The sequence below is a fragment of the Columba livia genome, chromosome 8, assembly GCF_036013475.1.
Source record: "Columba livia isolate bColLiv1 breed racing homer chromosome 8, bColLiv1.pat.W.v2, whole genome shotgun sequence".
Taxonomy (NCBI): Eukaryota; Metazoa; Chordata; class Aves; order Columbiformes; family Columbidae; genus Columba; species Columba livia.
In genome coordinates, this window is record NC_088609.1 from 29520385 (window position 1) to 29543838 (window position 23454).

The following is a 23454-nucleotide window of genomic DNA, read 5'->3' on the forward strand; positions in this document are numbered from 1 at the left end:
TAGCTGTGCTCTGATTTCTGGAGCAAAGGCAGAAGATTTCAGTTCAGGCAGAGCCTCAGGAAAAGAGATTTTCAGCAGATTAACACGTAACTAATTTGGCAGATCAAAACATATATACATTACCCTTCTACAGCAGTAAGGATTAGCCATTTTGTGTTCTCTATTTCATTGTTTATATTACTCCATCAAAGGAAGCCTTATTCCAGGACTGGAGCTCACCATAGCAATCTGGTTTGGAAATAATCCTGAAAAAACTTGTCTCCTAAAGGCAAGAAAAGAGACAAGAGTGTGGCACAGGAGATGGATGCGCTGAAACCACACTGATGCGCAGGATCTCACCAGCTGCCACCCCACTTACCTCGGCTGCACCAACAAGCCAGGGCAGCCAGCCCTAGGCTGGGCTTTCCTCACTTATTTAGGTGCCTGGCTGAATCACTTCTTGACTTCCAAGACTAGAAACCTCAATATTTGGCTTTTTAGTGGATCACTGGCCTATGTGTTGAACATTTATCAATGCTGTGGACCCTTTAATAGAAGCAAAATTAAACAGGTCAACAAAATCAACTGGGCAGCTCAAAAGCTCCTCCCATTCCATTTCTTTTTAATGTATGTCATAACTTTCGTGATAGTAGTTTTTTTGTTGGACTTCAGGGAGCAAATTCAAGCTTTAGATACAGTTATATAAGCAACAGTTGTTTCCCTGTATTATTTTATTTAATATACACAACTGCAGTTCATTTAGGCAACAGAAAGTTCACAAATACACTTACTCTGTCACTTGATTTGACACGTTTAGTTTGATAGAGACCAAAGACTACAAAAGTGAAGTATAATAACCATTAACAACACATTAAAAGTGAGATTATGATTACAACTAAACTACAAATGATATAAATATTTGATTCTTGTATAATCCCCACACATTCAACATTTATGATTTTAGGAGCACAGTCATGGCAGGAGAGGACTGCTTTTAAATTTAGCTCGTTCTTATTAGCAGGGAAAGGGGCGTTCAAAACTATTTAAAAATTTACATGTTATAAACCAAATTCTGATTTTGATTATGAATTCACTACGGTAGAACTGCATTATATTATCATCACACTTACGTATTCAAAAGAAGATCATGGAGTTTTGAAATTCTGAAGCCATATGGCTGGGTATCAGCAGATATTCTTTACCCACCTCCTCGCTAAGGTGCGGAAAGCTTAGGTGATAACAGAACTGGTTGCAGTTCCGTGTTCCAAGCAGACAGCTGTCTCCAATTTAAACGTATAGATCTGTCTCTAGAGGTAGAAGGACAGCGTATGAGAATGTGTTGGTGAAAAGGTCCAAAGAGACCACAGGAGATGCGAAGCATCCTCACATGTACCTGCACATCGGCTTCTTCCTCTCCCTGTTTCTCCCTCTTCCCTCTCTGTCTCTTTCGTCCTTTCTTAATAGTTTCTGAATGTTGGTGGTATCTTACAGCAACCAGATACTGTAATTCTTATTCTGGATGGGAAATACATCCATCCAGTTTCCAACGTGATTCTATGGAATTTTGAGAGCTCTATCAGGGCATAGAAGTGCTCCTACTTTAAATGGATACCTTTGTTTAAGCCGGATATTACCAGGTTCTTACCCATTTTCTAGATGTTTTGGTGTTTCATTAGACATTTTTCACTCTTCTGTTTAACAAAAATCATTTCTGTTTCAATAGAAGATCAACTATTAAATTATCTGGAAACATAATATCATCTGCAACACTGTTGCATGTTCTTCAAGAGCTTTTTATAAATAATACGAAAAATCACTCATTGAAATATACGTTTACTTCTGTGAAAAAGTGCGGTTTTGTTTTCCTGTGATGAATGCTAAGGTGTCATTTTCTTCATATCATTTTATTAGACTAGACAAACCACAGATCATTTCCTTTGACATATTGCAACCTCCAGGTAGTACATCTGCTGTGTAACTTGCCATTTACTCTGTTGCCTCTAGTTCCAGCTATTCCTATAGATTCTGAATCTAACAAGACAGATACTTTTGAGCAGCATGATTGAGGGAAATAAGGATGTTTAATCTAAGTGAGATGCGTGAAAACAACTTTACATTCTGGTATTAAAGACATTGCAGAGAAAAAAGTGCAGCACGGAGCAAATTCAGCAACTTGAATGGTGGAAATAGGCCAACAGCACCATTTGGAATTTCTGGTTTATTACACATAGAATTATACTTTATGGGTATTTTTTTTAATAAACTACAGTCAGTTGGCATTTCACACAAGTCATACGACACATTTTCATCATTTTTCTATTTATCAAATGAGTACAACAAGGTGGAAAATGTCAGCTTCAGTAAAATCCACGGAATTACACACACCTTCCTTTTCAAATATCATTGGTTTGGGTTGTGTTTGCAACAAAAGTTGAGATGTTTATAATGAATGTTTGTTTCAATTTGCTAGATTTAAACAACATGCTTCTCAAGTACCTGAATATTTAGAATGAGTCTGTAATTACTTACTCTGTATTACCTGACACAGGATTCCTGTGGGCTGGCTTTGTGTGGCAAACCGTTTGTAAGCGTAGTTTAAAAGCCTAAGCTAACTACGAAGCATTGTTTCAGCTTACAGAAATTCAAAGATACAGATCATCATCATTTATTACCCCTGGCACAGGAAAAAATGTTACTGCGAGTTCCCTCCTACCTCCTTACTGGGCTGTGCTCCTATCTAAAGTTCCATATCCTGAGCCTGGTTTGCATTGCACATAGATGGCCACAATTGCTTAAATTTCCTCTTAAATAGATACTTGACTTCCTACAAGGAAGGGAGGAAGACAGAAATGCTTTTAATTATAAAACACTGCCTTGGATGCTGTTTCATGATTAACAAATCTCATCATACACTCATATTTAAAAATATATTTTGAAATGCTACATATGAACTGCGAATGCTATTAGTTTATTTACCACCACCATAGAAAGTAGTAACAGTTTTAGAAAAAGGAAAAGTTTTAAATTATTTAATGAAGATAGCATAGCTTTTTGAATACAAATAAGTGCTCTCAAACACCTTCACGATGTTTAGATATTTTAAAACAAAATAAAAATGCATACCAGAAGTCTTTCCTGCCCCAACAGTGCCTGCAGGTCCTACACCGCTCTGTTGCGCTGTAGTACAACATGACTGCTTACACCCACACAAATGCAATTGCAGGGCAGTGGCAAGATGTTCATTTTTGTGAGTGTGATTACATTATTGCACGTGTCACATGAGTCAGAGACTGCATATACCCCCATCAAAACACCTCCTAGATTTAGACAGACAATGACTTGGAGACTCTATAATGAACACTTTGTACTATAAGCCTTTAAAGGAAATAACTCCATCAGCTTCACTTACAAATTATCTGTGCAAAAGTACAGTATTTCATAAATAAACTTTACCCAAATATTACAGGAAAAGGAAAAAAAGCTTTGGGATACAGGAACTATAAATACAGTGACAGCTGAGCTGCAAATGTAATTTAGGTACATACAATAATATGCTCACCAGTTCTTTTCGCAGATGTACATTTAACCTCCGTAAGTCCTTTTCCACACTTAGCGACACGATACATTTTCAGATGCTCGCTCAGTAACAGCAATGACAACTCCGGGCTTAGATAAAAGGTGGGAAGGAGTACGTCAAAGTGCACCCTATTTCATCTGTCAGGGGTTTAAGTTTACTGTACTTTTGCTTCCACAAGCCCACTGGTCATGACATGCCCGTGACCACTTACACAAGCACTGATGTGTCTTAGCGAGTCTGCTCCAAGATAGGCCATTAAAAGTTCAGTGTGTCGGATTAATAATTGCATAAGATCTTCAGCCAAACTCTCCATGGTTGAGTATCTCACTTTTTCAAAGTCAAAAATGTCTTTGAGGAAGAAAAGCACTTGATCCTATGGGCGGAAAAAAAGGATAAACTAGTATTCACTTACAAGAAGAATAAAGTATGCAATGCTAGCTGTTTTTTTTTTCAGACATTTCCTAAAAACATCCATTTATGTATTCTTCTGGTGCTAAGAGAGAAAAGACACTAAAACAGACTCTGCAAAATAGTTCTATGCTTTAAAAAAATTAATATGAAAATATTTATATTTGTGGTTTCTTACCATTAGTCTTAATCTTAGGAAAATGCAAATGTTTGTTTATAAATAAGATCCTGATTTCTTTTACTCTAGAAGATATTTTTTATAATTAAGGTAAGTGGTAATTAAAAACAAGCAGCAAACCTTGAAGAAGCAGCACAGGTCATAAAGCGAATTTCTAGGGCCCAAAAATCCCCACGCCAAAACAGGACTGATATGTTCACATATAGCATAGAAATGTGCAAAAAATCCATCAGGCACCTGGTGATGTTAAAATCATAGACAAAAGTTACACAGGAAATTTAGTATAAATCTCTATTATATAAAATTAAGTCTTGAGAAAAGCTTAAACCACCTATTACTTCAGGTAATCTGGAAGTCTTTTAAACTATAGGACAACCATACCAAACAAGTCTCCTGATTTTTTAGAAAAGGTTTTTCCTCCAGTGGTACTTTGTATTTTAAATATTTTAAGATTGATAGGCATAAGCCCAAAAAGATCACGAAGAATCTGGTCTGCCCCCCAAATGACAGATCAATGTATTGACCTACTCCTCTTCAAACCCCTATACACTACGCACAGCTGAAACTTTCCAACACGAGCAAACTGCACAGTTTCGAATGGAAAACAAATACACAAGAATCCATCTTGAAGTCTAAAGAAAAATTCAAAGTATTGCGAATTTCCATTCTGTTGTTATTTTTATAACCTGCAGGCACTCATATAATATGGTCTATATTTACATACCATATATGAATGTACAGTTTATATGCTAATAAACCTTTATTTATAATTTTACATCAGCACAGTTAATTTTAAAATAATAAAAATATAAATTAATCCTAAATTAAAACATAAAATACCACATAAAGAATCATAGAAACATTTAGGTGGGAAGAGACCCTCGGGATTATCGAGTCCAACCATAACCTAACTCTAGCGCTAAAGAACTGCCCGTAAGTAAATCTAAGTTCAAACTCCTTGTGGTACAATTAGTCTCTGTTACAAAGGCTTCCATGGTGCTTTACTTCATCCACTTTTGAAACTAGTGCCAAGGAGTAAAGTTACACAGCTACAAACTTATTGAGGCTTCAGTATACAAATGAACTGCAGAGTAAGGTAGTTGGGCATTGAAATAGAGATGAAAGTAACAGGTTACTGTAACATCTATTTTGGACATATAATCCTTCCATATAAAACTAGTGCAGCAAAGAGCTATGTATATGAAATTCCCAGTCATATCGACACAGGGATGTAACGTCTCAAATCTTAAGATGTAATGGTAGCCGAAGACCTTCTACAAAACACCAACTGCTGTTGAAAACAACTCTATGATGAAATATGCCTTTAGCAGTTAGGAGTCACATCAATAGCTGTTCTTAGAACTGGAGAAAGGAGTCAATGCAGTGAGCAGATTGCTCACCTGCGCTGTGCAAACCCGCTTTCCCAGCTACGGGTGTGTGCAGCAGAGCCTCAGCTCTTACAGACACCGGGCATTTGCCTCCTGGGTGCAATAAAAGCCTCCAAAGGTGGAAGTGCAGAGGGTTAGAGACCTGCTGAGTTCCTTCGCTGCGAGGGCAGGATGCAGAAGGGGCTGGGGGAGGCTGGACAGAGCTCCTGTCATGGGCGAGGAACACGGGACCTCAGGTGGGTCAAGGGGTAGGACTCAATTTAATCAGCTGTGGAGATGACACAGGAGTTGAGAATCCTAGTGTAAGCAGGTGAGATACAACATCAATGATCTCGGTCTGCAAAAATCCAAGGTACATGTGTGGGGCCATAAGTCGGAGAAACTGCTGTCACCACTGCTGACTGAACCTAAGCTGGGTTGAAAATCTTTCAGCTAAGACTTTTTGCAAAAAAATGATATTAATATTAGATCCTCATGAACTAAACTTCTACCATCGGCAGCCTCTTGTCTAAAACATGCCTTCAGGATTAAGGGTTGAACTGTAATTAATTTTGCTAAAGCTACAGAACAGAACTTCATGTTCTTAGGAGCCAATTAGTAACTCTGCTTCACTTACTTTGCAAGGCAACTTACCTTCATTTGCTGTCGTTTCTGCTTCAGGACTGACCAACAGCTTGAAGCCACGGCCTAAAAGTATTAAAAAAAATAAAGAAAAAAAATCCCAAACCCTGAGTAACTTCACTATAAGCAAAATTATTTTCCATATCAAAAGAAGCGATCTTCAGAATACTATATTTCTATATTTTGGGGATGTGTATTTTGTTCAGTTTCAAACTTGCGATAACTCAAAGTTTAAACCTATAAGGTATCAGGTGATACAAATAACGGGGTTTAGATGTAGTTAATATTTGTTATTTTCATATCTTAATCTGAAACATTTTCTTTAGTTTAATTCAAATGTAATTTGGCACCCTTGACTGATTTTACAGTTGCAACAGTGAGCAACATTCACAGGGTTTAACTGAGGACCCATCATCTATATACGAAAGTGTGTGCTCAGACATCAGCAACTATTTTAGATATTAAGTATCATGTGAACACACTGAAATATCCTTTTTCATTTTAGCAAAAACATTCTTGCAATAGCTTCAGATTTGCCTAAGATGTTTTGTCCAAATATGGACCTGTGAAATATAATATACTGATACCCTTACTGGGCTTTTCTCCTTCAGTGCTGAAGATAATTTACTACTCACAAAGCACAATATTACCACACAAATACACAAAGAATTACATGTGTGTTACCTTTTTTTTCCCTCTATAGGGAATATTTCAGTTGAAAGACACAAATAAATGGAAAACTGGCCATTTCTTGATCTAAAAGGTTTCTTTGCTTTGCAAATCAATGCTATTGTGAAAACAATACACACAGTCTTTATCCTGCGGTTGTTGGACTTATCGTTGTTTTTACACTGTACTTTAAGGATATAAATCACAGATCGCCAGAACAGTTTCGGCATATATGGAAATTTTATATCAGAATGCTCACACCAATGTTGGATTGATCAAACCATCTACTTACTCTAACGCGCTGCAGAACAATGATTATGAAAATTACACGTAAATACTTACTGTTTCTTTAAAAGATGAATTTAGCCAGCGGTTATTTACTACATTCTGAATAGATATTGGTGGATTTTCTAAATCTTCAAATGAATCCATTAATATGAAGTCCAGAACAACATCATAAAAATTCAGGTTTTTCACCTATATTAAATCAGAACATGATCTAAGTAACCTAGTTTATCTTTCAGCAGTGGAATTCAGCATGCACCATATTCTAACTCTGTATTAACGTGCAGATTTATAATTGGTGTTGATGAATATTAGAGATACTTTGTCAAGAAAGGTCGAAAAAATGTTATGTGCTTTCTGATACTAAACTGCAGTGGTAGATGCCATTTCTCTAAATCAGCAATATAAACAAAAAAGAGTTGCCTCCCCCACAATTCTGAACTGTAAAATTTGGGTTTTAGATGCTACAGTTTGTACGATTAAGGCTAAAAGCACTTTTCAGAAATTCAGACTCACTCCTCTAGCAGCAAGTTCCATTTCAGTATTGTCCCAGTGATCTGTTTGTTCCAAAAAATGTATCATCTCATCAAAGACATCTTCAAATTTCTTTGGATTCTGTAAAATGAAAGCAATGAGTATCAAGCAAACTTAATGAGAGAAGTGGTTTATTTACACTGCAAAGTGAATTCTGATGGAAGTCACATGAACAATAAAACATTGGCTTAAAAAGGCTTTTACCTTTCGTGCTCTCACAATTAAAGCGGACAAAATTTTTCTTCCACTTTCAGCAAGAAATATTCTGTTTGATGTTTCTGAAAGAATTATCTAGAAAAGGTTTCAGAAAATATACACATATTCATTCACAGGTTATACTAAGTGACCTTAATCACTTCAATCAACTTTAATATAATTATAACCACTAGTATAGTAGGCAAGTTCCTAATAAGCCTTTGGTGCAAAGGTCCCAAAGCTAATCACAAAACTGGGACTCCTCTGCAAATACATCCTATTTTAAAACTATGGAAATGTAAAAGCAACAAGAAAATATTCACTTTGAGAACACGTTATAAAAATGCTTGCAGGGGTAAGCGCATTGCTAGCTTTAATGCCATATACTTTAGGCTTAACAAGACAGACAGACAAATCATTTTCTTGACTATTTACCTGAAAAGCTTGTCGAATGCAGTGAAGCTTAGCAAGGAAGTCACTGTCTCCTAGGCATTCAAACATTTCAGTCCTGTATGAAATAGAACAGGTTAAAAGACCATTAGCAAAAGGAGCACAAGAAAATTCAACTAAGTCAAATCCCTAGGAAAAAAACCTAGTACAAATAACTTCTAAAATACGAGTTCCGTGTGGAATATTTAACTTTGATTGTCACTTTTCTTCGAAACCATTACATAGACATAAATCAATACCTTAACACTCGTGAATAAATTTTGCCTTCTTCTGCTAAGTGCATGGCTTCTTCATACAGCGGGCAATGGCAAAGGGAATCTAGACCATACGGATTACGAATCTCCCTGTGCTCTGTGAGCTGAAAAAGAAATCGGTTTGAAGATCATGAAAGACCTGGCTAACATCATTTTTGTAAAGAGAAATAACTTTTCCTGATGTTCAACTGAAAGACGTATCCTTTTCTGCATCTGCTTACAACAACAGGGCAACACCCAACTAGTAAACAGAAGAGAAACACCACACTATTAGCCAGACTTTTACTTCATAAAGCTCCAGTTTTGGGTTTCAAAAGTTTAATTAATAAAATAGATGCAGCTTAGCTTTGTTTTTTATTTGCCTACTTATATCTAATAATCTCAAAGCTGCTAAAAACAAATGTCAGGACACAAAGTACAGAAAGATTGCCTCATGTAAATCTTGAGGAAACTGGAAATAGCAACATCCTCCCAGCTCTGTTTTTGTTTCACTGGTAAATATGCCTGTTAGTTACCAAAGAATATCATATGAGGCATGAACATCCAGCATTTTACTACAGGCTCCTCAAAAGGTTTTCATTATCAGCTGTTTTAATTTTGTGGTTATCGTATAAATTAATGTGAAATCATAGACGTTTTCAGAGCAAGAAAAAAACAAAGGCAGATTAAGAAATCAAAGCATGTAAATAAGACAGAGAAGTCTTGTTTAAGGGATATCATATTTAATCCACAAAATAATGGCTAGCTACAATTTCCACTCCAAGCATTACATCATATTATTAATGATCCAAAAAAAGAGGCTTACCCGTGGTACGTATTTGCCAGAACCCATGCCCTCATACCAGTACCTTTTTACCATAAGCAAATTCCTTTCATAAAATTGTCAGGTTCCATCTTAAATGTATGTGTTTGGGTAAAAAATAAAACAAATAAGCCTGCTTTCCTATGCAGATTTCTAGAGAGTCATCAAACTGAGCGTGATGAAGCAATAGCTCAGGAATAAGTGAAGGAATAAAAGTTTTAAGGTCAACAAAACGTTATCCTGAAGTTCGCAATGTACGCTTTCAGAATTCATCTGGCTTGAAAGCATTTCCATTTCAAAAGTATGTGTTTGCTTATCAGTTGTTTTGCTTGGAAGAACAGAGTAGAATAAGCTGACTTCCTAAAAAAGATTTACAGCTATTAAGACAAAAGATTTTATTCTAGTTTGCCAATATTAATCATAGCACCAAATTGTGGTTTGGATTTTCTAATTGAAAAAGCCCACCTGGATATTTATGTTCTTTCCGAACAAAGGAAGCCAGACAGCCTTCAGTTGAAAACATATGTGAAAACATATAGCATAGAATAATTTAACCAACTGGAAGAAACAGGAATATATTGATTTCTTTTGGTTATAAGAAATCAATACACACACACACACACACATATATATATACACACGTGTATATAGTGTAATAGTTACAACAGGTATAAACAAGACAAAGTGAAAAATATTTACTCCAGAATTTGTTTTTCTACATTATGGTTAAGAAAGTATTAACTATACATAAGTAGATCTTTTCCAAAATAAAGGCCAAAACAGAACACTACAAATCAGTATACTAATTTATTTCTTACCTGATCCAGCTACTACTGAAGCCATAAAGCACTCATTCCATTTACTTTATTTCATTTGCAAAGCACGAGAAGAGATAGTTTGTGAACACACACACACTTTGCAAACAGCTGCCTCTCTCTTGGAGGTTATAATTTCTGTGGTAAAAGGGATTATATTGCTTTTTTCCAAGTGAACTTCAGGCAAATCACCTTCTTCAGCTATTTAGGCAAACTGACAGACCTGAGCTGAACCAGGGCTGGTGGTTTCTCCAGTTGGATGCAGGTGACAACAGCTTCAGCACATGAAGGTTCCTGATCACAGCCTCGTGGTTACAGATCCACACAGAACCCGGTACCTGGGAGCTGGGTGAGGCCCTTGATTATATTTGGCTTTATTTTGTTTGTTTAAATTCCTCTCATGCTAGCGGATGAAACAAAGTAGCTGTGGTACTGGTGCAATGCATATTATTGAGCTTTAATGAAGAAAGAAGCTAAACCAACCGGCTACTGAGCAGGAGAGAAGGGGGGAACTACTCTTCCACTGACAAGATGATTTTGATTACAGATTGAAGTTAGTCCCAAACGATGACATTTGGAAAGGGAGCGCAAACTCCTATATAACTGACCTCCCTTAGCATGCAAAAAGAGGAGAAGAAACCTCAACAAACTGCAAACTATAAACTAAAGTGACCTTTAAGTTCAAATGGAAAAGGTGGTCTCCAGACAAGCATCCTAATGCTTCTGGAGGCATCATGGATTTTCTTTTGATGCTTTCTAGTGTTTAAAAATACATTTTTATATAAATATTTTATAAGTAGATAAAAAACAATACACATATATGTAACATACAGTATTATATTTCAAATAGTCTTGCAAACACTCAGTAATGGCCATTCTTTTTGAGATGAAATGAGGGGAAAGCTTGCCGATATAAACATCCTGGTTCAAAATAAAATCGGTTGAAGATGCTCCGAACATGCCTTCACATTTCTAACACAGCAGAGTTCAGCTGTTGGAAGAATGGCCAAACCATCTGCCATGCTTAACAACATGCAGCGCGTACAACATTTTCTAGGTAAGAACTTCACATCAGAAGGAAAACGAACTCTTTCTTGTAAATCTTGAACTCTTTCTTGTAATCAGTTTTCTCTGCACAGTTCAGCTTTAAGGCTGCATCTGCCAGTAAAGAGGTGCCGAAACCATTGGTGTAAAGCATCAAACCTCAGGACCTTGCAATGGTTTTTAAGCCTGGGATTTCCTGGCTGCTTTGGTCGAATGAATAGACTCAAAACTCTTATTTGCCACCCACAAGTTGTTCCTTAATAGAAAAAATTCTCAGCTGTGAATCAAGACCTTGTTGACTACCAAAATAACCACCTACATGAATGTAACAGAACTAAATAATGCTAGACCTTTGAGGAATTCTTGCCTGCTCCCCCTAATAAGAGGGTCAATTTACTGGCACAGTCAGCATTCCTTATGTTCTGGGAAACTAAGCTTGCCATGTATTAAGAAGGCTGATGATGATCTCTTTCTCCAGGTATCTTTATATTTTAAAACATAAAACCAAAACACAACCCCCCCAACCCCCAAACCACAAACAAAAAAACCCCCCAACTAACACCATATAAGTAGCTGCAGGATGAGCGTGAAACACATTTTGGGAAAACACACGATCAAAACATGATTTATCTAATTGTTGCCGTAACTTTATTAATTTAAGCATAACGAAGAACGCAAATTCACTGTGTTGTGTGCATCAGTAGCAGTAATGCTCCTTGCAGGGTGATATAATCCTAGGCTATGTGCAGTGTCTGGTACATAGGCTTTTGCCTACATAATACCCACATAGCAGTGTTATGGTACCAAAATTAGTTCAGTGCTAATATATAGGTTTTGTTACAATATGTATTTCCTAAGAATTAAAAACTCTACAGTATGAGTAGTCAGCGTATAGGAACACATTGGCTATTAGATAAAGATCCTCCTTGTCCTAAAAGTGAAATCAATTAATTTACTATGCAAATACCATACACAGCTAACGTGGCCTTTGTGGCCTTATCCAAGAAAATTAGGGGAAGCTAGATGAAGAATATAATATTATGCATGGACTGTACTAAAATAGGCAGCTGTTAATTTCTGATAATTCCCTCTCCAAAAAATCCCCTAACTTCAAAAAGACAAAGCCTTCTTCTAATGTCTTTATATTGTGGTAAGGGAATAGGAAAAAAAAGAGAACAGAAAACTGCAATTCATGGTGAAAGGAACGACTATGCCCTCAACTCATTGTGTTTCTTTACTCATGAAAATCTGATACATTTTTCAAAAGTAATCTCTTTTTAGAAGGAATTGGGAAAACATTCTGCCAGTGCACCAAAGAAAAAACCCAATAAGCAATTTGGTCCCAGCTTCGTTACTCGAACTGCTAGGAAGCTGGTTACAACTAGGCTGGGAAAGCTCTTCTTTTTTTCCCCCATAGGAGAAATACATTTTGTTTGCTAATTATTGTAAACAATTAAGATCCCTCTGTTCACTGTTCAAATACATCAGCAAATCATTAAAAGAAGCAATATTTAAGAGTCTTACCTCAGCTGTGGAAACAAAGGAGTCTGTTGATGCAACGCTTAATGTATCTCGAAGGCAGAAATCATCTGTATTATCCTTTACAGTAATGTCTGTATTTTTATCTTTAAAATAAAATTAAACACAAACACAGAAAAACCCACCTGATTATTAGACTATCAGAACATTGCATTTAAGTCTTGCAAGTGTCTTTCACATATACTTTAATGTAGTGCCTTCATTTGGAAGGCACAACATTGTACTACTGCCACCACAGTAAATTCTCCCATGACCCCGAACATACGTAAAGGTGACGGTGTTTTTCTGTCTTTAAAGTAGACTTACAAACATAATCTGCAATATTTCCTCTCTGATAGACTTCTAAAGATCTCTCTGTCTGAAGACATTACTTTGCTATATTACTCTAAACCCTGTTAAGTTTTTAACTTGGCTAGGTTGTGTAACAAATGCTCTGTGTTTTAGTAACCAAGAAATACTGTGTTAAATAAAAGCCATTAATAAAACCCAGGTTTCAGCTTCACTTGAATTCATTTTCTAATTCTCATGCCTTTTTTTCATTTGCTGGTTCTTCAGGAGAGCAGGTGAAGGTTTTAATCTTCACTGTATCCTCTTTCCCCAAACAGCTTTTCCATTGAAATAACACATCCAGAAGCATTTCCTATAGTACTAGAATTCTTAAAGCCTTTAAAGTAACTGATACTTTTTGATTGTAATCATCTGCAACAGTTTCCCTTTATTTTATTCTCAGATCTCAACTATTGCACATATGACTAGCATACATGGTTTTATTTTCACCACACAGAAACACTGTCACCGAAGGATTAAATTCATAAGTCAGTAAGTCAGACTTTGGCTTGATGTGCCCCATAGCACATTCTCAGCAGAGCACAGGCATTTATTTTGGGTTCTTTACCTTCAGACATTACACACGCATTGCTAGAATCTGTTTTATTTCCAACAGTCGGCGGCAACCAGCTACCCAATGTCATCCAGATCTGTTGCTAGGGTAATACTTCATAAAAAAACATTATTACATAGCAAAGTGGCCAAACGCCAATATACTGGAATGGTTTACTCATCAATTGAAACGCTACAAATCCACATAACTATTATTTCGGTGGTTGTTATGGTTTTATTAGTTATGGACTTGGAATGACAGCTCAAGGACTGCATGTAACAATAAATATCCATCTTTGAGATTATTCACTGAGGGAAAAAATTATTAAAAGTTTGGACAAAGATTTTACTAGATAGAGTTAAGCAGATTCCAACTTGTAATCACAACTTCAGCAATATTCATATTAAAAGTCTCTTGATTTTTTCAGATCATTCTTAATAGTTTGTTCTTTTTCTTTGACCTCTTAAAACCAAGTGGAAAAGTACAGCAGCATCCAAGTTGGTTGAGAAACAATCACATACTAGAATCTGAAAAGCTAGAACAGAAAACCAAACTGTGGTTTATAAAGCGTTTACTTGAGGTCTAGTCAGCGCAAACGGGTAACATGATGTTTCCTTCTTATTTCTAACTCATTATTTGCTTTAATCTCCTTTTAATATTACACTAAATGCTTTTCCAAGTTCACTTTTTTACATAAGCTGTTGCTGAAATTGCAATAATACTCTTAACTATAGGGTAGTCCAGGGAGGTAAAGGCTGGTTGCAGGTTTTTCCACTGAACCTCTCCATTTGGCCAAGTTGTTTTCCATAATAAATTTGCAATTAAAACCAAAGTTTCTACATCGCAGTTAGAACAGCCCTCTAGCACCTGGTTCAAGTGCAATCCAAAGCAATATTATTTCCTGATCCTCCCAGTCCGTAGGCAACATGGAACACTTACTTCATGAGAAGTAAACAGCTATATTCACAAGTAGCACTGCACGTCACAAACTCCTACGAGAGAAAAGTGTGAGCCACGCTGATAAAGATCTTTGATGGCTTTAATGAAGATGTTAAGGTAAGGACCCTACTCCTATGTACACTAAGTGCAGCTGTCAAGTAGTCTCATATATCAATGTATTCACAACCCAAGAATGTCTCCACCACAGCGATGTCCCAACTATACCACAGAGTGAAGCCTCAAAGCCTCTGGATATTGTCAGATAATTACTGTGCTGTAGCTCTAACATGTGAGCATATAGCTCAAATACAACAAGATACCCCCAGACTGACACTGAAGGATTTAAGTGATTGATCACACATAAATGGGAATAATGCTATTTAAATACGATTTATTCTGCAGATTTGTAAAATAAAAATAATTGGTGTAAATGAAGGAACCACAGAGTTTCTAGCCCACAATACCAGAGAACTGGGGGTTCTTCTGTAGGGGTTGTATCCAGCCTACTACAGATTACATGAAACTCCAGTGATAAGAAGATTTTGAACAAATCTCTGCTGAAGAAGTCATAATTCCAAGCTTTCTAATACGGACCAAAACCTGTCAGCTAGGCAGTATGGTTTTAACATGTCGGTGGAATATGGAATATTTGGGTTTTCACCCAAAGAAAATTCTCACTACTACAAAAAAAGGCAGAAAATTTGTATGTTACGACCAAAAAAATTGATTAAGGAGAAGGCTGGTAATGCTGAGTGAAATAATACCTTTGGCAAGTGATATGTGCATACAGTTTCCCCAAAGCAAGCCAAACAGCCTTGTCAGCAATTTGTGATCTTCTGGCCACCACCAGGCTAATACCTAAAATACCCTTCCCCAAGCAGGTGCTTGTCAATACCCACACTGCGCAGAGAGCACACTATTATGAAAACGTTAGGGTGAAAATTAAGTTACAGCTGGAGTACATACCATGCAAGTACCAGGAGAACATTCTTAGACACAAGAACACAAAGTAAAAGAGACAGCAGCACAATGAGACTGCTGGAATGAACAGCTGCGAGAGGAACCCACCCACCAGCGCCTGCAACTGCTCACACAGTCCTCCCTAGTCCTTATGTCCTCTAATACCTTCAGGAAACGAATACTAGTAACGTGAGCTTCAAATATACTTTACTTATTCAAGAAGCTGGGGAATTATTTTGGGTTCATTTATATTTGTAAAGAGAATGCAGTAGAGTTTCAGATGTGGCAGATACTGACAACAGTAATTGCCATAAAGACTCTTGGTTGTAGTGCCTCAAAATGTATATGCAGTTCTAAAGTTAGATTTAGGGTATTAAGTAGGCTAAGAATATGGGCTATTGCTAAAGCTTGTAGCTTTATAAGATTTTGCAAACAACTATCTGAAACTAAACAGGCTGAAAAAGCAAAAGACCACCAAAAAAACAACCAACCAACACCACAAACAACAAACCGCCACAAAACCAAAAACTGAATCAGAACAAAGCTGCTTCCAAATCTGTTCAGAGTCCTAACCTAGAATATTGGTCTTTGCTCTGGTAGATTTGTGTGGCAAGACAGACCACAAAACTAACCCTTTAAACTCTAAGAGCAAAATCTGACCTTGGAGATGGAAGTGCACACAAAGTAGCTTTTTAGGTTTCAATTTGGGATGTTTTAAATTCTGAAAGCTGCTCACATGTTCTCTTCCCTCCAACCCTGAATGAAACATGGCCTGAGTTTGCAAGTGAGTTTGGCGCTTCCATGCAGCAGTTAAAAAAGGGAAAGCACTTAGCCACTGGCAAAGAACTCCCTGGGAACTGAGGAATTGAGTTCTGAGTGCCACCGTTAAAGCCATGGTTTCCTATTCTCCCCAGCCCTCCTGCTTCAGCGGAACATCAGTGCAGTAACACAAGTCGAGCTTGAAAGCAGGATGAGAAAGGGGAGAGCTGATAGACTCCTAAGAGTAGAAAACCTTGCAAAGGAATCCGCTCATGAAAAGTGAGGGTACGCCAAGAGCCCCAGCATTCTGCCGGGCCAGCACAGAGGCAGCCGCTGTGCTCCGCACTCCTCGGGCCCTTCCCACGTGCGGCTTCACACCCAGACAAAGCAATCGCAATAATCTGAGGGCGCAGAAGCACGAATTGCTACATAACTCAGTTGCAAGAGGACGTGGCACAATCTTGTAGCTCATCACAAGCAGCACAGTGGTATGTCATCACTGCTGCTGGAGCGTCCAAAAGCAGCTTTATTTACGTTTATAAATAGTCATAACTCTGAGAGCGTTGACTGAACGCTCATTAAAAAACTCATCAGTCTTACCAAGTAGCTGCTAGTGTATTATAAGAAGTCTTGCAGGATGCACCTAGAAGGCAATGATTTCACTTTAAGCCGTATTTACAAAAAGAAAACAATCCCAACTTTCAGATGGCACCTTCTGATAACTGGGCTGTATAGCAACAGGTTAAAAAAAGCGAACAGGGTGCCCAGACTGACCATTCTGGATTGAACTGTTACTGCTAAATTGTGTTTACATTCTCTAATAACACAAATATGTCAGTTCAAGGAAGTGCCTGTCGCTAAGGAATCTCAACTCACTGTGTATAAAGTGTTACTGACTTCAGCATGAAAACGTATTACAGGCCAGGGTCTTAAAAACACCTAACCAAATCTTTTACTCTACCAGTACCATGTACCACGAGTTAAACATGTCTCATGGTTCTTTGTTGGGACGGCTCTGATGCAAACTAAAGTGACAAATCCCTTTAAAAAAACCCCCAAACAAACAAACAAACCCACCAGGCCACAGCCCACACTCCTCCTACCCCAGATCCAGGAACAGACACTCCAGTGCTGCAGGATCAGCCAGCCTGGCTGTGGGAATGTGCTCACAGCTCCAGCAGACCCTGTTGTGAACACACAGCTTCTGCTCACCAGGATTTGACCAGCAACCTAAGCAATGGTCTAATGGAAAGGAACAACGGGAGTACCAGACAGCACCAGGTACTTGGCATTTGCGATTTCACCTTCCTTCTAGTATTCACAGACTTTTTCAAGGTAAGTTTTGGCCGACCTAACTGCTGAGCTGTGAAGTTACATCCTTAACAAACACCTTAGTAGTTTTCATGCAGAAAATAATCTGGTTTTGTGCAAACAGAAAGCCAAATCTTACTTCCTCAGAAATAGGTGACTCAAAAGAGCTTCCATAATTGTTTCCAAGTGCAACTATAATCTCCAAGCTCCACATAAAAGACTTGCACTACAATACTCTCACACAGGTATAAAAAGGCCCATTTTCTAAGACCTGAATGCTCACCTAATTATCATTATGCAAAACACAAGATGTTCTTCATTCTCAGTGTCCTGTATTTATTACTCTACTGTTATTCTTAAGACAAAAGGAGTCCAGTTGATTAAAAGCATGTGTGTAGAAGACTAATATTCTTCATGCTCAACTATAAATAAGTAGAGAGTACATGTAAAAATGGAATAGTACAATCCATTAAGTTTAAAACATAAACAATCCACCTGAAAACTGAGATGTAATGAGTTGGAATATTTGTCACCTGCTAAGAGATGCAACTTCCCTAAAGCAACCTTATGATCTTTAAGAGATTTTCAAGATACTGACTTTGTCCATAAAGTTATATTATCTGCCAAGCATCACACGTTTAATGATATATAAATCAAAATACCACGGCTACTGCTCTTATAGCCTAAAGGGGTAAAATCAAGTGCCTTGAATAGTCTTATCTAGCAAAGGCAAAGACAGCAAAAAAAGGTTATGTATGAGTAATCATTTTAATCTCTCCAAATAAAAATCAAATATACCTAAGAAAAGAATTTAAAATTTATTTCTTGTAAGCCATATACACAGGTACATTAAATAACTCAAGAGTATTAGGAACTATCATACAGCTTTGATATTCTGGAATGGTGATAAATCAAATGATTCTTTCAAGATTTAAATCTGCTAAACAACTCTTCCATAAATTTGATAACTGAATTGGAATATTTTCTGATAGTTGGAATTTTTTTAAAGCAAATAAATTATCAAAAGTCTAGAAATATAATTCTGTTACAGAGAATGTGAGCTGTGAAAGCTGTCCCTGGAGCATTGTGGTGACTTTATCATGAAACCAAAATCTCAAAATAGAAAGACCTCACCATGAGGAACTCTGCCATTCAAATCTCAAGGAAGAGACAGAATAAACACAAGTGGTGCTAGATTGCTGAAATCTGAATTTTAAGAAAATAAAGCAACATCTAATGTGTATTTTATAACCTGAACTAACACATCTTATGTGCTGACAGCTGACAGTTAGTAAACACAAAATAAATGTGTGCATATGCTCACTTCTCTGTTTTACTGCTCTGAATCTCTGCTTGACGTAGACACATGATCCTGAAACAGATTTGAGATGTATAACCTGGGTAAACTACATATCACTGTTAGGTCTCCACCTATCATACAGCTTTTCATTTATTTGAAAATGTAAACTTTGATTATTCATATTTGCACATACGGTTCTACATTTACACGGGGTTACAATTTTCTGCAACTTCTTTTCTTTACCCCAAAGCTAAAAATCAGCAGATCTTCCCTGATTTAAAGGTTTAAATCCCTATCCTTTAGAGAAGATTTTGATTTCTGACCACCCTCCTGTTTTCAGTCTATTACAGTTTAGATAACAGTTTCTGTATCTGTATTTAAGAGAGAAGATCTGGCAATCTAGTTTGCTCAGCTATCTAGTCTGGACAGATGGATGTGTGACACAAAGCTGTCACTGTTTCCTCTTCTAGGGGTTCTCCACTCTCCTGTAGTTCAGAAAGCTTAACATCAATTTTGTCCAGAGCTAAGTCTAGTTTACATTACAGCGCTGCCTGTTTTAAAACGTAAGCTGTCCAGTGGGGATTTACAGCACAGTACTGTGAAGACTGCCAGATACCATAGTCAGATTTGAACGTCACTGCCTTTTCTTAGTTCTTCACATCCTAAAAACAAGCTCAACCTACCGCTATTTTTGCACAGACACTTTCTAGTGACAATGGAATGATCTGTTCAACCACATTCGTTGTGTGTTAACTCACTGTGATGCAGAGCAGATACAAAATACAATGTCATATTGACAGGAGAAGGCAGTACAAAGTTAACCTTGAGGCTTACACCTCTAGAATCATCTCCTTTAATACCATTCCTAGACCAGAAGCCTCCATAAGCAGGTTTGGTAGAAAAATCTCACCAGGCTTGAGAGAGTAGTCTCAAAAGTAAGTGAACTTACCCCTCTACACACAGATCTACTACACCTGTGAGAATCTCTTGAAATTAGTGGGTACTTGAAGCAAGATGTTTACCCATGTGCATTACTAGCAGTGTCCCTTGCTTCCTCCCAGGGCAGTTCACTGTCACCTTCTTGGCTTTCCCACCACACGTCTCTTCATGGAAGAGCAGACAGTAAGTAGCACACACAGTGATGAAAACAGACAAGAATAACCAGCAACCATTGCTCAGCTCCTGAAACTTGTTTTTATAAAGATTCCTGATTTGTTTTATATATATATATATATATATAAATGGCAAGATTAAAGAGTTTAGGAGGCTAGCATATAGACTATTTTGCTAGACACAGCGCAAGGGCATGTTCTCTTCAAAGTAAGATTTTGAACACCAGATTGCTGAAAGGCTTTTCTGTAACCAATGTATTATGTTTCAGGGTTGTTGACATTACAAAGCGAGAGAGACTGATGAACAGAACCCACATATTCATTTGTTCCTCCATTAAATGAAAAATATACTGTCTAGCAGTTGGTAATTCTGCTCATATATGAAGACAGTATCAGAAAAGAAAGATTGACTCCCTTCTATCCTGGAATCAATAGAATTCTGCAGACTCCAGTGAAACTACACAGGAATGTGCCTGGCTCCTGCAAACCCAGCTGCACACAACATACAGCTTAAGAACCTAAATTAGCAAGACATACTTAACTTTAAACAATAAGACTTAAAGAATATCTTAAGTGCCCTACTGATTGGGGCCTGCTTGCATTCCACTTGCCCCTGAGGGTAGGAAAGAATGAGATAAGGATCCTTAAAAAGTTGTAAGGCAGAAGAGTTCTTCCTCCGGAGCTTCAGTTTACTAAATAACATCAGTTATCAAACTTAAATCAAAAAACAAATTAATAACATTAGTAACAACATATTAGCACTTGAATTATAATGTAAGTAATGATTAGTGCAGCCTGGCCCTGGAATATCGCTTGCCACTGATTAGCAGCTACTCACACACAGGTAGCTAAAGCTGCTATTTAGTCAATATTAGTTACACTGTAGTAAATTAAGACCAAAGCAAAGCGTGAATAATAAATAATGTATGTAATTTATACCATCTGGAAATATGTAGATGTTTACCTTTAAGTACTTGCAGCATATCTGCATGTAGAACAAGGGCAGCTTTAAATAGCAGTAGGGAGAATACAGCCTGGTGTGATCGACATGTGCTCTTGAATCAGCTACACTACGGCACTTTGCTACAAACAGCATTATTAGGTAAGGTGGGACATGGTGCACAGAGCAGATATCCCACAAAGAATTAGAGAATTAACAGCAACTTAGTTTAAAAAAAAAGTTTAGGTTCAGCCATCAAAAGAGAAATAAAATGCACCTCAAATCCAGTTATTTTTTATAACAATTTTAGTAATTAACTGCATAAATACATGTATGAGAGAAAAAGACACACATATAAATTTTAGTCCCTCCGTTGTTATTGTTCACGGAACTTTTTTGCTGTAATTTTCCACAAAAATTTATTTACTCCCACGTATATAGGTTCAACTTCAAAACGTCAAGCTGAAACAAAGGTTTAAGAAAATTTTAAGAGATAAAAAGGCCTTTAGGAATGAAATACTTACATAAGTTACTTGAGCCTCCACAAACTATATTCCTGATGAATACACATGTATTGCTGTAGCGATGGGGGTTGGCTAGAGCTAAATAACAGGCCCAGTAAACAGCAATCATTGAAGTCTGAGCAATGTGGATCCACTACGACCATTTATGTCAGGCTGATGGGTCAGAGCCTTTGACTTAAACAGCAGCAAGATTTAAATATAGTAGTAGATACAGCAGTTGAGAAAAGTTGTTAGCTTTTTGTATGTGTGCATTCAGACACAGTATTTTCATTCCAGACCCTTGAAAATAAATTGCAGTTAAATCTATTTTAGTCCTAAATGAAGTATTGAGCTAATAAGGGAACTACGGTGCAAAGAGCTACATTTGCTGATTTTATAGAATTCTGTCAGTATTCCATTTTGATATTGTGCTCAAAAACAATCAGAAAACCTCAAAATGTTGTTTCTGCACATTGAAGATTAAGCTACCAAGCTAAGAGAGCTGATTACCTTTCAAGTATTTTCAAACTCTGAGCTATCCCTGTCTATATCTCCCCCACCCCATTCTGGCTCTCCTGCCTTCATCTTGCCCAAGAATGTTTCAGTCAAGCCTCTCTTAAAAACACACTTTAATACAAGAATTGTTTTAGTCCGAATTCTATTTTAAAACAGAAATTAGCCCTATGGGCCAAAATATATTCTTGATCTACAGTTTATATAACCTTACACTGCAATACTGCAGCCAGAAAAATAAGCACTTATCCAGCCCCCACTACTTACCATCTGTCAATTTTTCCCATCCCTGGAACATATATACTCACAATGTATATAGACACATAGAAGTTAAGTGCATATACATCCTTCTTAGTAAGAAAAAAGAATTTGTAAACCACAACTTGCTAGGAATATACCACAGGAAGGGGGGGAAAGGCAACTTCTTGCCTTTGGAGGCTGTTTCCACGTATTGTATGCACTTTTTGAAAGTGTTCAAAATGAAGGCAAGTGGTTATTAAATCAAGCCCTGATGTGTGGGGAAAATCATCACTTTTCTTTACAAGAAGGTTAATGTGTACTTTTAAACAATTTAAAAAAAAAAAAATTGAGAAGTTAATGACTAAAACTAAGCTCTGGCAGACAGAGTTTGTGTTAAGAGGACTGAGTAGGGAAGCACAGGAACAGGTAAGGTGGGAAATTAAATCAGTAAGGTGGACGATGACTCCATTCCGAGCAGCCTTTAGAGCTAAAAGGAGAAATAGCTTGTATTTCATTTGATGAGACGTCCTGAGGGAGAGACAGAGCTTCAAGGAAAGGAATCCTCCAGTCAGAAAAACCGAGGAAAGGTGATTTTTACAAACAACAGTTAAGTCCATGTGAGAGAAGCAAGTTTTAAATGGAACAGGCAAGACAAGAGAACATGGCAGGAGTCAAGAAGTGAGAGAGACAAGGGCTGGAACGGGAGTTTTGGTGTGGACAGAGAGATGACAGGTTTCAGGGATGCCATTTAAGGAAAAGCAACAAGGTGTACGAACAGCCTGCCTGGCGGGATCTGAGAGCAAAGCTGTTGGGCAAATGGAACAAGGGTCCTCAAAATCAGCAGCAGACCCTTTCCGATCTTATTGGAAGTGTTTTCAGAAGTTTCTGTCCATATCACCCCCAGCTAACATACAACAAGTGACCTTGAGTTTTCCAGTGCTGGTTCAGTGCACAGTGAACTGGATTATCTTGAGTCACTGCTGGAAAGACTTCAGCTGATCTGTTCTATGCAATGGAATGGCATCTAAGCTTTAGATTAAGAGAAACAAACATCCACCCTAGGTTATCAAATACTAATCTTTCTCAGTACCAGTAAATTCACGGCAGGTCCATGCAAAGCCATTTTGTTTTTTTAGTATAGTATTGCCAAAATTAGGAGTATCACTGAAAACCCAAGCATTAGCATCTTCTCATGGATGCATCATTTGCAGAGATATTTTAGTTTGCAGTTTTAAGTGGAACTTTTAATTAGCAATCTC

At 37.3% G+C, this 23454-nt stretch overlaps 1 protein-coding gene across 1 annotated transcript in view; it reads right to left on the reverse strand.

Annotated features, from left to right (window-relative positions):
- Nucleotides 1-692: 692 nt before the first annotated feature.
- MIGA1 (mitoguardin 1) overlaps nt 693-23454 on the reverse strand; it is a 35739-nt gene continuing 12977 nt past the window's right edge. Inside the window, exons 8-16 of the mRNA XM_065071311.1 lie at nt 12724-12824; nt 8524-8642; nt 8270-8342; nt 7844-7930; nt 7622-7720; nt 7163-7297; nt 6164-6217; nt 4263-4379; nt 693-3929 (exon numbers count right to left, since the gene is read on the reverse strand). Coding sequence (XP_064927383.1) covers nt 3711-3929; nt 4263-4379; nt 6164-6217; nt 7163-7297; nt 7622-7720; nt 7844-7930; nt 8270-8342; nt 8524-8642; nt 12724-12824 — 1004 coding nt within the window. The 3' untranslated portion in view covers nt 693-3710. The remainder of the gene's footprint in view (nt 3930-4262; nt 4380-6163; nt 6218-7162; nt 7298-7621; nt 7721-7843; nt 7931-8269; nt 8343-8523; nt 8643-12723; nt 12825-23454) is intronic.